The sequence below is a fragment of the Triturus cristatus genome, chromosome 3_2, assembly GCF_964204655.1.
Source record: "Triturus cristatus chromosome 3_2, aTriCri1.1, whole genome shotgun sequence".
Lineage (NCBI taxonomy): Eukaryota > Metazoa > Chordata > Amphibia > Caudata > Salamandridae > Triturus > Triturus cristatus.
In genome coordinates, this window is record NC_140584.1 from 1,096,766,606 (window position 1) to 1,096,781,472 (window position 14,867).

At 45.4% G+C, this 14,867-nt stretch overlaps 1 protein-coding gene across 2 annotated transcripts in view; it reads left to right on the plus strand.

Moving 5' to 3' along the window:
• The window catches only part of LOC146859197 (dehydrogenase/reductase SDR family member 4-like), an 89,944-nt gene extending 75,318 nt beyond the window's left edge, over positions 1-14,626 (plus strand). For both annotated transcript variants that reach the window (XM_085649876.1, XM_085649875.1), the window contains 4 exons: positions 6,495-6,546; positions 8,611-8,745; positions 11,877-11,932; positions 13,580-14,626. In XM_085649876.1, the coding sequence (XP_085506002.1) occupies positions 6,495-6,546; positions 8,611-8,745; positions 11,877-11,932; positions 13,580-13,694 (358 nt within the window). In that variant the 3' untranslated portion in view covers positions 13,695-14,626. The remainder of the gene's footprint in view (positions 1-6,494; positions 6,547-8,610; positions 8,746-11,876; positions 11,933-13,579) is intronic.
• The last annotated feature ends 241 nt before the right edge of the window (positions 14,627-14,867 follow it).

Here is a 14,867-nt window from a genome sequence, read left to right on the forward strand (position 1 = left end):
GAACCAAACCATTTGGAAAAAATCACTGAGTGGGGCTCGGCACCTTAGGCGTTTAGGGGAGCCAGCCCGCCACAAGCACACAGGCATAGGATAGGCCTGGTGAAGGAACTTCAATAGTACCAGGCAAAGCCTGGCAGACATTGCCAGAGTGCAGGTTGCCATACACGTGTCCTTCCAGTCTACTTTGGCCAGCTGTCCCACCTCTGTCTCAGGGCGTCCAGTGTTGTGAGGGAGTGTACCACCAATGAGCGATAACTTTGAGACACCCCCACTTTAATCAAGTGACCCATTAGGAGCTTTCCTTCTATAGTGCTGTATTCTGGTACCTCGTGTAGTGCGGTGTGGTATGTGTAGAGGGCGTGCCGGAGCTGTAGGTATTGAAAGAGCTGGGAGAGTGGCTGCTTGAAACTGGCTTGAAGCTCTTCTAAGGACCTCATGTGCCCCCCTCCTCCAAACATCGCCAAGCCTTGAGATCCCTATATTGTCCCATCTGCAGAAGCCAGCCAAGGAGGCCAACGTTCTCAACCATTTTCCCTTCCACAGTGGGGTTCTCCAGAGTAAGCCTTCAAAACAACCTGGGTAACCTCTGGGAGAGCTGCAGGGATAGCAGCCCCAAAAAGGTTGGACATCACTCTGTCAAGCACTAACAGGGCGAACTCCTTCCTGTAAGCGGGATATTCCCACCCCTGTGCAACCAGTCATTGATTGGGAGAAGCTGAGCCGCCAGTATACAGCCTCATGTCGGCTATAACCAGTCCTCCATCATATGTCACACATGTGCACTTCCTAGGAGGGCCCCCTGTCCAAATGAATCTGCGTCCCATGGTCTAAATGGCATCAAACCATGCCTGTGGGATATATGCTGGATCATTTTGCAAGACCTATAGGAGTTTTGAGAGGGCCATCATCTTAAAAAGGGAAACTCTGACCATAACGTTCAGCGGGAGAGTACCACATCACCTCTTATCATCACAAACCTTCCAAGTCACAGGATTCAAATTTAGGCTGTATGTTAAGCCTGGCTCTCAGGAGATGTATACTCCTAGGTACAGAGAGCTGATCCGATGTATTGGTATCTGAGATTCTCAGTCCTCATCCCGTCGATCGCCTTGGAGTGGAACCAACAAGGACTTACTCCAATTAACTTGCAAACCTGACGCATCCCCGAAAAGGTATAGTATTTGGAGGACCCTGGGCCCCATATTGGCTGGTTGAGACATGAACAACAGGACATCATCCGCATAGGGGGCAATGCGGTCCTCTTGTGCGGGGCCCCAATTGAAGCCCCATTCTTGCGCGTCGCATCTCACCCAGGTCGCCAAAGGTTCTATAATCAGAGCAAATAGCAATGGGCATAATGGGCATCCCTGGCGGGTGCCCCGCCCTATCCGAAATTCACGTGACGCATCCCAATAACGCACACTCTGGCTCTCGGCCCAGTATATAGGACTTTGACGTAGTCACGAAAGAAAGGTTAGAAGCCCATGTGGTGCAAACGTTTCCTCCAAGATGGTCCAGTCAACAATGTTGAAGGCCTTCTCGATGTCAATTAGGAGAGCCGCTGGGTCTCCCAAAACCCTTATTCGGGATGGAGCCACATGTACTCGACAAATGCAATGTTTGGTCCATTGGCAGGGGATAAACCCAGATTGGTCTGGGTGGACGAGGGAAGGGAGAAGAGTCAGAAGCCTATTAGCCAAATTTTTGGCATTGATGTTAACTTAGCTATTAAGAAAGAGAAATCGGCCTGGACATGGGGCAAGTAGTCGGCAGTCGGCCAGGCTTGGGAAGGACCACTATCGTGGCATGGTCAACTGCAGGGGGCAGGCGGCCCTTGCTAATCACTTTGTCGAAGAACAGGAGGAGGGGTGGGACGATGTCGGTCTTAAGTTTGCGATAAAACTCCATCTGATATCCGTCGGATCCCAGCGTTTTGCCGGCATTGAAATCCGACAAAGCCGCGTCTACTTCCTCCGCCATGAAGACCTGCTCCAACCTCACTCTCTAGACGGCTGAGAGGCAAGGCAAGTGAAGCTCAGCAACCAAGGAAGACTCCAGCTCCTGGGCCAGGCGAGGCTGGGGAGCATGTACGTTTTCGTAATTTGGGCAACTACTGTAGAAATCGCTTGGGATTCCATTGCCCAGTGCCCGGAGTCTCCACGCACTTGAGGAATGATGCGGTATGTCGCATCATGTGTGGAAAGACAGGGAACCCATCCAACAACGGCAAGCCTCATCCAGACTCAATTGTTGGAGAGACTGTCTATCAATTTCCAATTGGCGCATGCCTGTCTTGGTAAGTGCCTGGGGATCTGTGTGTTCATGAGCCCGGATAGAAGTTTCGAGGTCTATGATCTGGGAAATGTTGTCATGCTCTATTCCCCTAACATTAGAGCAGGCCCTCACTCATGTAAGCCTTTACGGTCTCCCAAAAGGTGGCCGTTGACTGCACTGAGTCCTCATTCAAATGAAGAAAGCTAGAAAGTTTGTTCCCGAGAAATACTATACTTTTTGTCTTGAAGAAACCAAGTATTTAGGCACCAGATCGGGGGTTTGACTGGAGTAGGCGTACCGAAACTAATTAGAACAGGGGCGCGATCAGATAAGTCTTAGGGCAGAATCTGGGCCACAGCGCATTGAAGGAGGTTGTCCCCTAGAAGGAATACATCGTCAATACAAGACAGGGATCCATGGGCAGCGGAAGCGTGAGTGTTCTCCAATGATTCCCGGTGCCTTATGCGCCAAGCATCAGTAAGTCCTAACCCTCACACCCAGTCCCCCAGGCCTAGCTATGTCTCTGAGCTCCCCCTCTGAAACTAAACCGATCTTATCTTTCCATGGTATCATAAAAGTCTCCCCCAATGATGGTCCTCTCGGGAGGAAGCAACACAATCAGGCCCTTAATGACCGTCAATGGGGACTGGTTTAGGGCAGGTGAGACATATACATTCACAATATTGTAACTTCCACTATTATGTACCTCCCCTGGAGGTCGCCAACCACCTTCGTGACAGCCAATGGTAGGGACTTCTGTATGAGGAGAGCCGCCCCCCTGGATCCCTGGCATGGCCCACGTGGAACACTCTGTTGTATCCTTTCTGGGACACAAATTTACAATTATGACCTTGCAGGTGTATCTTGCAGCAGCAGCAGCAGCCCTGGTGTGTATGGCTGTATGAACTGGAAGGTGACACCCCTCTTAATGCGGTCAAGTAGGCCATTGACATTCCAGGTCATTACTGTTAGGACACTCGGCATGGTAGGAACGGTAAGACCAATATGGGGACTGAGCCTCTGGAGATCATAACAACCCGTGGGCAGGACTGTCCAACTAGCCTTGGAGAGAAGGAGCAGTACTGGCATTTGAACTGTGCGTCAAGCAAAAGTGTCGTAACAATGCATTGTACCTGGAACGAGGAACAAACAAAACAAAAATAAACAACCACTGCCCCTCTCTACAGGACCCCACGAAGAAGCATCTGTCACCCATCTCCAACAAAACCATAGAACTAGCTATGAACTTGGGAGCGAGTTGGTATACAGGCGCGCCATAAGGTCCCCACCACACTACATGTACTTAAGGCAATAATGTAGGATACATTGGTGCTGACATGCATAAAGGATCTAGACATTATATAGACACTCAACTGGAGGATTCAATGGTCAGTTGGTCCACATCTGTCTGGGCTGCCGGCCCGTCATTTCTTCCCCCTCGATCGTCCTCCTCCTCCTCCATCTGAGTCTGAGGCTGCATCTTCCCCCTTGAGGCCCGCCAGCCTCCAGGGAGATCTTTCGCTGCCTTGTATTCTTCTGGTTTTTCTGGTCGTGCTTGCTTGTCTGATTCAAGTCCAAGGTACCTCACGGGGTAGGAGGGTTAAACACGAAGTGGCTTTGCTCTGTTAACCAGGCCCATGCTTCATTAGGGGATTCGAAGAATACAGTTTTGAAGTAATGTATAGCCCTTAATTTGGCGGGGAACAACAACATGTAGGAGATGCATAGAGCGAAAATTTGCCTTGACCTGGTCAAAAGACTTGCGTAGGGTCTGTACCCTGTGCGTATAATCAGGGAAGATTATTATGCAAGAGGACTGAAACATTAGTTCATCTCCATCACAGTAGTTGAGAAAGCAGGCAATTAGCGGCCGGGGGGGCGCCCTGGGGGGAGGTTTCTGAGATGGGGAACAGTATGCAGTTTCAAATACAAAATAAGTAGAAAGGCCTTCGGGCTCAAGCTTCTTGATCCAGTGTTCCAAGAAGTCTTAAGGGGATTGGCCCTCTGTACCCTTGGGAAACCCTATAAAGAGTAGGTTATTGTGCCTTGCTCTGTTCTTGTCTTCTGTCTGGTCCTACAGGATCCTTGCGTTATGGGACAGGCGAGTCACATCAGAAGAAAGTTGTTCAACTGTATCTTCCAAAGTAGAAAGCCTTGTTTCCGCTTCAATGACTCTGGCAACAGTCTGGCGCAAATTCTTTGTGAAGTAGGAAGACGTCTGCTCCCACCTCGAAAATTTTAGTTTCTAGTATTATGAAACAGCTTGGAGGCTAATGCTTGTGCCGCCGCCGGGTGCAGATCCATCCTGTTCTCGGCTCCTCGCATGCCCCAAACGAGCGCTGTGTACTGCTCTCTATTTGTATAAGGTACATTTACTTTTCAGCTGTTTTTACCTGACAACAGTACTTCCACTAACAGTGTGGGAGCACTTAAGTTAGAAATGTATGCACAATGAGCTAACATGTCATGTTGGCATGCTGAACATGCCTGTTTGTGTTTTCAGGTACACCCCTCAAAATGTAGGTCTGTTTCTGAAAAAAAAAAAAAAACAATGGTCCTTATGCCCTGGGAATTTTCTGCCTGTACATGGAGACATTGTTTAATTCCCCTATCTCAGACCGTGTTGCTGTGCATGGCAGACCCAGGTAGGGAAAATCTGCATGTAAGGACTGCAAAAGCAGTAAAGGCAGTAGGCCTGTGGCAGACAGGCTGTTTCCAGTGTTAGTGTAGAGACTCCAGAAATGGATTTTCCTGCACCTTAAAATAGGACAGTGGAGCCACATGTTTGGCGGGTCAGGAATCTCCCCAAACCCCAATTGAGGCCCTTACTCTCCAGTTTATTTCCTTCAGTAGTCTATTGATAGGCACCTTGTGCTTGTAAAATTTCGTCCAGCACACATATTTTCGGAAGCTTCCATTAAAAATCATCTCAAGGTTTTTCACTTTCCATCCTTTAGATCTTCTTGCACAATGTAGCCTTTTGTGTAGATGACAATTTTTTCACATGGTTTTATCTATGAACACCTCTAGTCAAGCCTCGGCAAGGAAGGACGCAACTGATTTTGGCCATCTTGTGCAGTCCTTCAACAAAGTCTGTTAAAGAGGTCTTCTTTTCCTGGAGGAATATTCATACAGATTTAGGAGTGTTATCTCACATTTGACTAACTACCCCCTTGCGTCAAGAATTGCTTATTCTATTTATTTAGTTGTTTTGACGAGAACTGTTTGTCTAGTTGTGAACACTTAGGGGCTGATTATGAGTTCCCGCCACCCGTGCACTGCAAGACTGCCCGCAGTATTATGACTGCGGCAGTCGGACCGCCACAGAACCTCTGTGACCACCAGTGATCCAGGATCCCATGGCATTCGTGCAGCAGTCAGAGTCAGAAAGATGTTGGTGGTGCAGCATCGGCAAACCGAGAATATTTTGAGTTGCCTCACCACCATCCTTTTCATGGCGGTGAGCCTTTCATGAAAAGAGTGGCGGTGAGGCAACTAAAGGGGCCCTAATAAGGCCCCTGCCTCCTAAGGGCCCAGGGGTGCATGCAAGGGGGGCACATGTAGTGCCTCCCTGGATTTTAACCCCCAGTTCCTGCTTGGTGTGGCATGTATGCCACACCGTGCAGGAAGGTGCAGTTGGCACTCTGAGAGCGGTGATCTGCATGTCATGCTCTTCAGTTATTCTGCCAGACTGCCGCTGTCAGACCATCGCAGGGCTCACCGTCAGACCAGCATATAACTTCTAATCTGGCTGGAGGCAGCACCATAGCTTTGGTGGTCCTACATCAGATGGCGCTTTGCACTGTCTGTTATAGGACCTCCAAACTCGTAATCAGGCCCTAAGAGTCTACCTGGAAGGTCCTTGGGGTTACCCAAGCAAGGTAATCAACTCTTTAACAAAACGGGAGTGGTAGGCTGAACCACAGTCAATTCAGTTAAGATTTGCCACAACCCCATACCCTGAAGCTTCAACTGCTGTAGTGTGGTTCCCCTTTTAGTGTGGTTTGGATATGTCTAAGTCTATTCATAGCACAAAGCATCCAAGAGAGTCAAGACAAAAACTGTCAGGAATAAAGTTGTTGAAAGGGCACAGCATACTGATTGATTTTCTACTCTGCATGTGAGACTTTGCAGAAACACTAGGGATTTGGCACTGTGAAGAATGAAGGGGGCAGGGAAAGTTCCAAATGAAAAACCTACTCTTCTTTTTCTCATTGCAGGGGTGGAGCCATTGTCATTGTGTCTTCTATTGCAGGATATGTTCCTTTCGAGGTGAGATACTCTACTCTTAAAACTTCAGCCTGTCCTTTGAGGACAGTAGGAACGTTTGAAGTGATGAGGATTTAGAGTCTAGTTTTAACTGGAACAGCAGCATTTTCAACAAGAGGGTATGCAGGGGGACTTCCGAAGGCCTCTTCACTAAGTGGGTTTCCAATTCCTGGGATTCCTGTCCAATTCCTGTCAACACAGGGTGACACTGTGCGGCATTTCTTGAGTTTTGAAAGTACTTTCACAGGGTGCCATCTCAAGGCATCTCTCACACTACAGAATTATCGGGTGACTCTCATCCAGTCTGCGACAACTTACATTTTAACTTGGATCTGTGCCCACCCATTTCTCGCAGAGTAACATAACCAATGTGAGGCAACAGCTCTTTCCATAAGAAACCTCACAGAAAAATAAGGCTTCAAATTGAGGTACACAATAGCCATTCATTGACTACAATATTGCTGATAGTTAGCAAAACATTGTTAAGTGGCTATAGTTCTTAAGATTTCTAGCTCTCAAAATAACAGGGTATATTGTAACTAAGCCCAGTGGTACTTTTTTTACCCTAAAATGATGTTAGGCTTGTTTCACCCAGCCAAGATTGAATGTATGCTGCGCATGTTACACGTGGATCATGGTGGCATAGGTATCTAAATGGCTATCTCACACCCATCTGGACAATCTGATGCTGTTGCTGCACTGGCACTGTAAAGTTTATACCAATGCAGAATGTTGCTATGTAAATTATTCCAACATAATGTCAATGCCCACTTATTCGGTAGTGAAGTGTTTTTCTGACACTTCAAGGCAAGGGATGACTGGATTACTAAACAGGACATTAACACTGGGCAAATTTAATCATATCAGTCACGCACGTATGACTGTCCTATCCATGCAAAAGTATGGGTTAGTTGGGACAATTTCTGTTTCCCTGTGAGCCAGCAAACCTCTACTTGTGATCAGATTTCCTTAACTGGCTAATTTGTTTACTGCAGATGACCTGTATATTAATTGTACTCCCTCATCGTAGTAAGAAAAATACTTAAAGGGAAGTAAGTGACTATTTTTCTCCTGTGTTAGATATACTTCTTTAAAATGACAACATAAGTTGTCGTGATGTAGCAAAGAGTAGTTTAGTTCCTCAGAACCCAAACTTTGCCCCCCAGCGCGCCAGCTTACTAATTGAACACTGTAGAAGCTAGACTCAGAACAGCAATTAAGCACTCCACTTAAACAAGTAATTTATATAGATTTCCACGATGCCTTACAGGCAAAGCATATTCATTGGCTTCCATCACTAGCCCTTCAACTTTCAGTGTCCTATGCATTACCAATAGGGTAATCGATGGCAAAGGTCCAGTTTTCATCCAAGTCAAGATCAAAACATATTTATAGAAGAGAACACTCCACTCTAGGTTGGTGGTACATTGTTCACCATATAAGTGGCTAATCTTTGGAATTCCATTCCGGGACACAGATAAGAACCATTTAAAACTATCTGGAAATCAAAGAAGGCTTAAGAGACCTGGCTCTTGCCAGGATAATGCCAAAATGTCTAGAATCAAACAGCTCCCTTGATTTGATGGAGAATCATTTGTTCCTTGTTTTGAAATGGGACTATAGGCATAGTCTATGGCTGCATTATAATGTGTGAACATGCAGCCATCTTTGACTAGTGCCCAGTCCATAGAATTTGTTAAGTGAAGGTTTGACTGCCAGTATGATTACTATACTGGACCCAGAACCATTGTTTCACACATGAAATAAATAACACTAGACGACCTCTGATTATACGGACATGTCATGCATCTCATCATAACAAGTGCATGTGACCATCTCACATTCCATTGGCGACCCTTCACAGTTGTTCCATGTTGACTCCAGGCATTTAAAGACTTCCAATTTGACACTATAAAATAGTCACTCATTCATCTAAATCAGTTTGACGGTTCTGTTTAGGAGACCTTGAACTTAAGTTCTAATTTCTGGGAGAGGAACAGGGTTGAAAAGGTATTGTGGGTGTTTTTAATGTAGATCTGCTTGAGATCATTCTTTTGAATCTTTCAGAGTCTTGGTCCTTACAGTGTAAGTAAGACTGCTCTGTTCGGATTGACCAAGGCACTGGCCCCATCGTTGGCACCCATGAACATCCGAATAAACAGTTTGGCACCTGGGCTCATCAAGACTAAATTCAGCTCAGCGGTGAGTACATGGGCATCGCCCAATTCAAGTAGATGAAACATGTAATTGAGTAGGGAAAGTGGGGCAGAGGGAGAGGCTGTATTACTGTTTTCTGCATGAAAGGTACAAATAGGAATCACCTATGCTATTGGTCTCTTGCCTGTAGTTCCCCTAAAAGATCTCCTAACACATTTTTAATTCATACTTACCAGACAGCACTGTCTGGTTGCAAAAGACCTACTGGGGTTTTTTCAAGAAGTTAGAGGGCTTTACAGATGGCCCATTGCTTACAATTGATTAGCTTTATTGCCATTCTCATTCGCTTTCTGCTTGTTCAATGGCTTTCCTTCCCCTAACTTGTACATCTTGATTTTGTCACTTCCATGGAGCATAGCCTCTTTACCATCTTTCTGATTGGCTGACTTCCATCCTTCCGCTGGTCACTTTTAGGGAACTGCTTTTACTTTTTGCTTAAGCACTTAATGAGAGTATGTGTTTTGCACCATACTCCCTTGTGTGATTATCTTCCTCCCTGCGCTCTGTTGTTTTTTTTTTTGCCTGTGTTCTTTCCCCTTCCTTGTGGTCTATGTTGCACTCTGTCTCATATTCTTCTCCCCTTGACCCTGTGTTTTCTCCCCCCTGTGTACTTCAAACTTGCATTCTGTTCGGCTCCCTTTCTTGTGTGCTTCTTTTCCACTCTCTTCCACCCGGATTTAGTTGTATTAAATTTGCCTCACTAACTTTTGCTTCCCCCCAACTTCTCCTCTATGCCGCCAGAACCTTGCGCAGGCCTATTACCTTTTTTGAAAAATTTGAAAGGGCCGGCAGCTGCTATTTGCTTCTTGCTGTTGGACCACTCTGCAGTGCATTAAGCACTTTTGCACAAAAACATTTTTTTTACTTATCATGTGGTGTCTGCCATTTTGGATCGGTAAACAAAAAATGGTGGCACCTGCTTTATGGTCCATTTGCAGGCATGCATCGTGACATAGACGTGCATATGTCCGCACACTTGTACACCAGCATCCTTCTCGTGGCTGCGTCATCGATGTATTTTTTTTCACGATGCTGCACTGCATTGACAAAATCATTTTACTTTTTTCTGATGCTGTACAGCATTGTGAAAATAACATTGGCAAAGCCTAACGCCAGCTAGGCAAGAGCATTTGGCTTTGCCAATGCTTGTTTGTGTTTGTGTTGACAAGCATGATTCATTTAATCATGTTTATTTATTGGGTTTTCGAAAAAGTCATTAGATATACTCATACATATTACAAGTATAATGCTTTCCCAGAGTTCAAACTTGATGTCATTACATACATTCCAGGTTGAACAGTTAAACATACAAGCATGCTGATCTGTTTGACGGATAAACAATAATTGGACTAGGATGGTAGGAAGTTGGGGTGGAGTAGGCGCTAGATGAGGCTCTTTCTGGTTAGGGTCATATTAAAGTTTGGAGCCTGGGATTGAGGTCCAAATGAGGGGTGGATTAGGTACTTGTCCTTCAGGATGAGGTGTCGGAATCTCAAGTCTGGGGTTCCAAGAAGGACTCTGGGGCTGGGTCTTTCAACGGGGAGAGCATCTGTGGGCCTTCGGGCGGCGACTTTGCCCCCTTGTGTTCTCTCTGTGTATCACCCCTGCTTCGGCTTTTGCCCAGCAGGTGAATGTGTTCGGCTATTGATCTGGGCTCGACGAGGTAGACTGTTTCAAACGTGCTGAGATTGGTTTTCTTGCCAGTATAAGGGCCAGATCCAGAAAAAGTGTTACGGTTTTGCGTTTGTGTGGCCTGGCATATATTCCCTAGGCTCCTGCCTCCCAGGATGAGACTTGTTGGATACCCGTGAAACATTCCATTTGGGAGTGTATAGTAGCCCAGTTTATATGTATCTGATGGCAATGCCATATGATATGTCTCAGGTCCGCCCCTGGGGTTTTATATCTGGCACAAATGTCTGAGGCACCATGGAAATTGCAGGCCAGCTGTCTAGTGGACCAGTTTGCCTGAAGGAGAATGTAAAACTGAATACGTTTTAGTAGTACATTACAGGACACCTTATGCAGGTAATATAAGCATGAGTAATATCCTAAATTAAATTTTGACACACTGATCTTTTAGTCCCCCAAGTAGATTATGTTGGAATACCCGTACCTCTTAGAACAGGATTGTCCAACATAGGGCGACAAGTGCCAAATCAAAGGCTGATTTTCAGCATAACCCATGACTATGTAGTGATTTGCTTTTAGATTCACTTTATGCAAATGTATCTTTTGTGCATTTCAGTTCTGGATCCGACCCGCCTGAGCCTGTGTTTAACTCCCCTGTCTTAGACCATTTTAACTGCACTTGGCATTTTGTATTTTTTATTTATGTCTTGGTGCGGCTTCGTTTTCACTCTGAGGTTAGTAAATTGGCTTCTACGCTAGTGTGATCTGAAAGCATTGATTTACCAAACAGCTTTCAATCTAGGTCAATGCTATGATGGCATCTAAAATCATTGCCTTCCATAAACCTCTTTCTCATGTTCAGTAGCGTTTAGCCAACTGTAATGAAATGTATTCCTTTTTGAAGCAACCCTGGATATGGTCCTCATGATTTACCTTCAGTGACACCGTCAATATGCATTCTTTTATTCATTCACTTATTTTTAGATGTAGGTATATACATGGATGAATAAATGAGGTAGGAGTTTTTCTGAATGGCACGAAATGGCCAGAAGGGCAAGAGTCTGCAAAAAGGAGCACCGAGCATTTCTGGAACGCAAACACTGTTGTTTGTAGGAGCTGCTGGATACGCCAACATTATTTTTGTGCTTGCCATGAACAAACCTCTGCAAGAGTCCTGTTGTAGAATGAAGAGTAATGTTACCTTTTTCACTGGCTTGATGGCGCATCCTGTTTTGTTTACTGCTGCTGAGCGTGTCTTCCTGTCAGGCACATATTTGGAATTGTGCTTTCACATGCATGCCTTCCTGTTCATCTGTATGATTGAGTGTGTCCTGTGTGTTCATGTGGCTCTACAGCTAGAGATCCTCGCACATATGTCTTCACCATCATCTCTCCCTGTGTTTGTCTTTTGTGTGTTAATCTTTAGGTGCATCAGTTTGAGTGCATGACTAAGTTGGTTGCCTTTTCTTTGCTTTACTCAACAGCTCTGGAGAGATGAGTCTACAATGAACTACCTAATTTCCAAACTCGGTGTCCAAAGGTATGTGCCTAAAACCACTTTCTTTCTATCTACCTTCTGTGGCTGAAGCTCTGAGACGGGGCAATGACCTTGGTGGCAGCCCGAGGCATGTGTCGCATGTTCACCGCGAAGCATGTGTAGTCCTCGATCAGGAAACCCACAAGCGTTTTTCCTTTTCTAAAACATATTACATTTCCATTGCAGCAGCTACTCCAGCTCTACATGATTGGGTGTAGGCAGATTCCTGCGCTCTCTTAAGTAGTCATAATGAGTGACCATTTTATAAGCCACCCCAATCCGAGGTATGGAAGTATGGGGCAATTTGTTTTTCTTATTTGATTAACCTCAGAGAATCAAATGATGAGTCAGTCCCTCTGGTGATCACATCTTTCTCTTGGTTATCTCTGCCTAAGGCTTTCAGTCACTGTTCTATCCGGTTGCAAAATGTTTAAAGAAACCATGCGCCCCCAGATATGGAGAGACTGATGTCAGGAGATCTTCTCAAAAGGCTAACTCTACTGATGGGCTTGTAGAGCTCGGGGTGGTTCTCATTTGCCCATCTTGTTTAAATACCCAGAAAGAACTTTGCTTCTTTGAACATGCTAGTTGAAACCTTTCTCGTTCACATGCCAGTGGGAGCCCAGTGCATTTGAACGCTCCAATGGGAGCCTGGCTGACTCAACAGGCCAAGAAGAGCCGTTTGAACGCGCCAATTGGTCCCCGGTATGCTTGAATAGGGCAAGTGGGGAATGGTTTGCCCTAACGAGCCAATGGGACCTGGCTGTTTAGAACAAACCTATAAGTCTGTTCCCTTCAGACAAAAAGCAATTTGAAAGTCTTTTCTCTTAAAAAACAGTGACAGTCTATCCACTTCAAAATAAACATGTTAGTTGAAAATTAGCCTTTTTAAACCCTTCATTTTTTTAAAGCAGATACACACAAAAAGAAGCTATCGTGAATGAGTGTCTGATTCTAAGATGGAAAAAGGCGCACTACGCCTTTTTCTGTGGGGTGTTGGGCATATCAAAAAATTGGAAGGACTGTGCTCTCACACCACCAGGTGTCATGCTTCATTATGGGCAGTCCTCGCTCTCTAAAAACCGCGTTTGATTGAGAGCGGGCCTTCACCTGGAGACAGGGAGGCACTTCTACAACTAAGTGGGGGGCTGTGCTTAGAAGTGAGTGATTTAAAAAATTAATGCACACTCCACATGTAATTTTATTTATATGCGGTTTGCTTAATATTAAAAGTGGAGACATGAGGGCTTAGTACCCCATCCCCATCAGTGTTGTCTGCATGTTTCTTCCAAAGTGGCCGAGGGTCAGGACTTGATGTAAGGGCTCCTATCTAGTCTCTAAAGACTAAGATAAATCCACCTGGTAGGTTGACCATTGTCAAACTCTACTGTGAAAACTTGGAACCCCAGGTTAGGAGTTGGGATGTCCCATGGGAAGGGGGGGAAATGAGGGACCCCTGTAGTCACACTTGCCTCAAGGTGCATCCCTCGTAGTGCTCCTGCAATCTGTCCTCGCCTCTTCCCAGCTGGGAGCATTTTAAATTTAACTTAAACTCTTCTGGCAACTGCAAAAAAATTCAGCTTAGATGTGTACGCATACAGCGATGTTGGTCTATGTTTTTCTAATGTTTTTCACCTGACTTCCCTCCAGGCTAGGTGAGCCTGAGGACTGCGCTGGCTCCGTCTCATTCCTCTGTTCACCTGATTCTGCCTACATCACTGGGGAGACTCTTGTGGTGGCTGGTGGAGCCCAGTCCCGGCTGTAGCAAGCTGAAGTGTCAAAATGGTACTTACAAGCCACAGCAACTTTCCGTTGTGTTCCTGGATGACGCCATGGATCGCAAGCAGAAGACCAAGCTAATGAGAAGACAGCAGGAGGCACCTTAGCATCACTGGGGTAGAGATGCCCTGGAGTGTACAGGATTAATGGAGCAGACTCACAGACACTAAAGAGCTACTGCTAGTCGTGCAACATTGTTGTAATAAGGAAAAAAGGGCATCTCAAGCATTCCTACTGTCTGATATGTTGGACTGAAAATTCTAGCAGTACTCCAGTAGATGCCTTAAATGTGTATTCCTTGAATACTCCTCTCATGCCTGAGAGACTACGAACGCTTTACCTTTTCTTAGAATCTCATTAGGAGTACTCTTACTGCATAATGGCCCGGGTCCTTTAAAACGTTAACTCCATTGAGACCGGACTCCCCGAATGCTTTGCAACATGAGCGCTATCGTTGCTTGTTTGTATTGATTTTCTCTCTGCTTCTTCTTTACTGTTATTGTCAGTCAGAACATGATTACTGCTATGTATTACTGCTATCTGTCAGGCTTTACTCTCAACTCTTTAGCCTGCGCTGCTGTCACAAAAGAAGACTGAAGCAGAAATTTACAGTGCACAATATTTACTTGAAAAGTAAAAATCCTAATAGCAGGCAGAGATCTCTCCAGTCTAGCCCACCACCAACTTACGCATCATCTTCCCCACACTCGACTTCTGCCTCTCCACTCTAGAGACTGGACATGCATTTGGGTGTCCCAAGCCCTACTTGCACTATAACTGTCCTGACTGCTGCGTTTCATGCCCCTTCCAGCATCTTCTGCTATAGTATTCTCTTCTGCTTTTGGTATTTACTGTTTGGATCATTATTGTGGGAAAAATTACCATTACCGAATTATTAAATAAAAAACCAAACCGTAATTGATGAGCTGTCATGTGTGAAATAGAATACATTGAAATTCCTGAAATTAAGCTAACTTGCGATGCGTCCACATGGTGGGCGTGTGAGCCAGTCCCAGCTTCTCTGTAATCACTGAAAAGTTCAAACAAATGACTCTTCTTATACAGCCCTAAAGAAAAAAGCAATATTTTGAAGAGTATTCAGGGCGTTTTGTTTGTTCCCTCAGATGGACTATAACCAGCTTTATACTTGGTGTCCTAC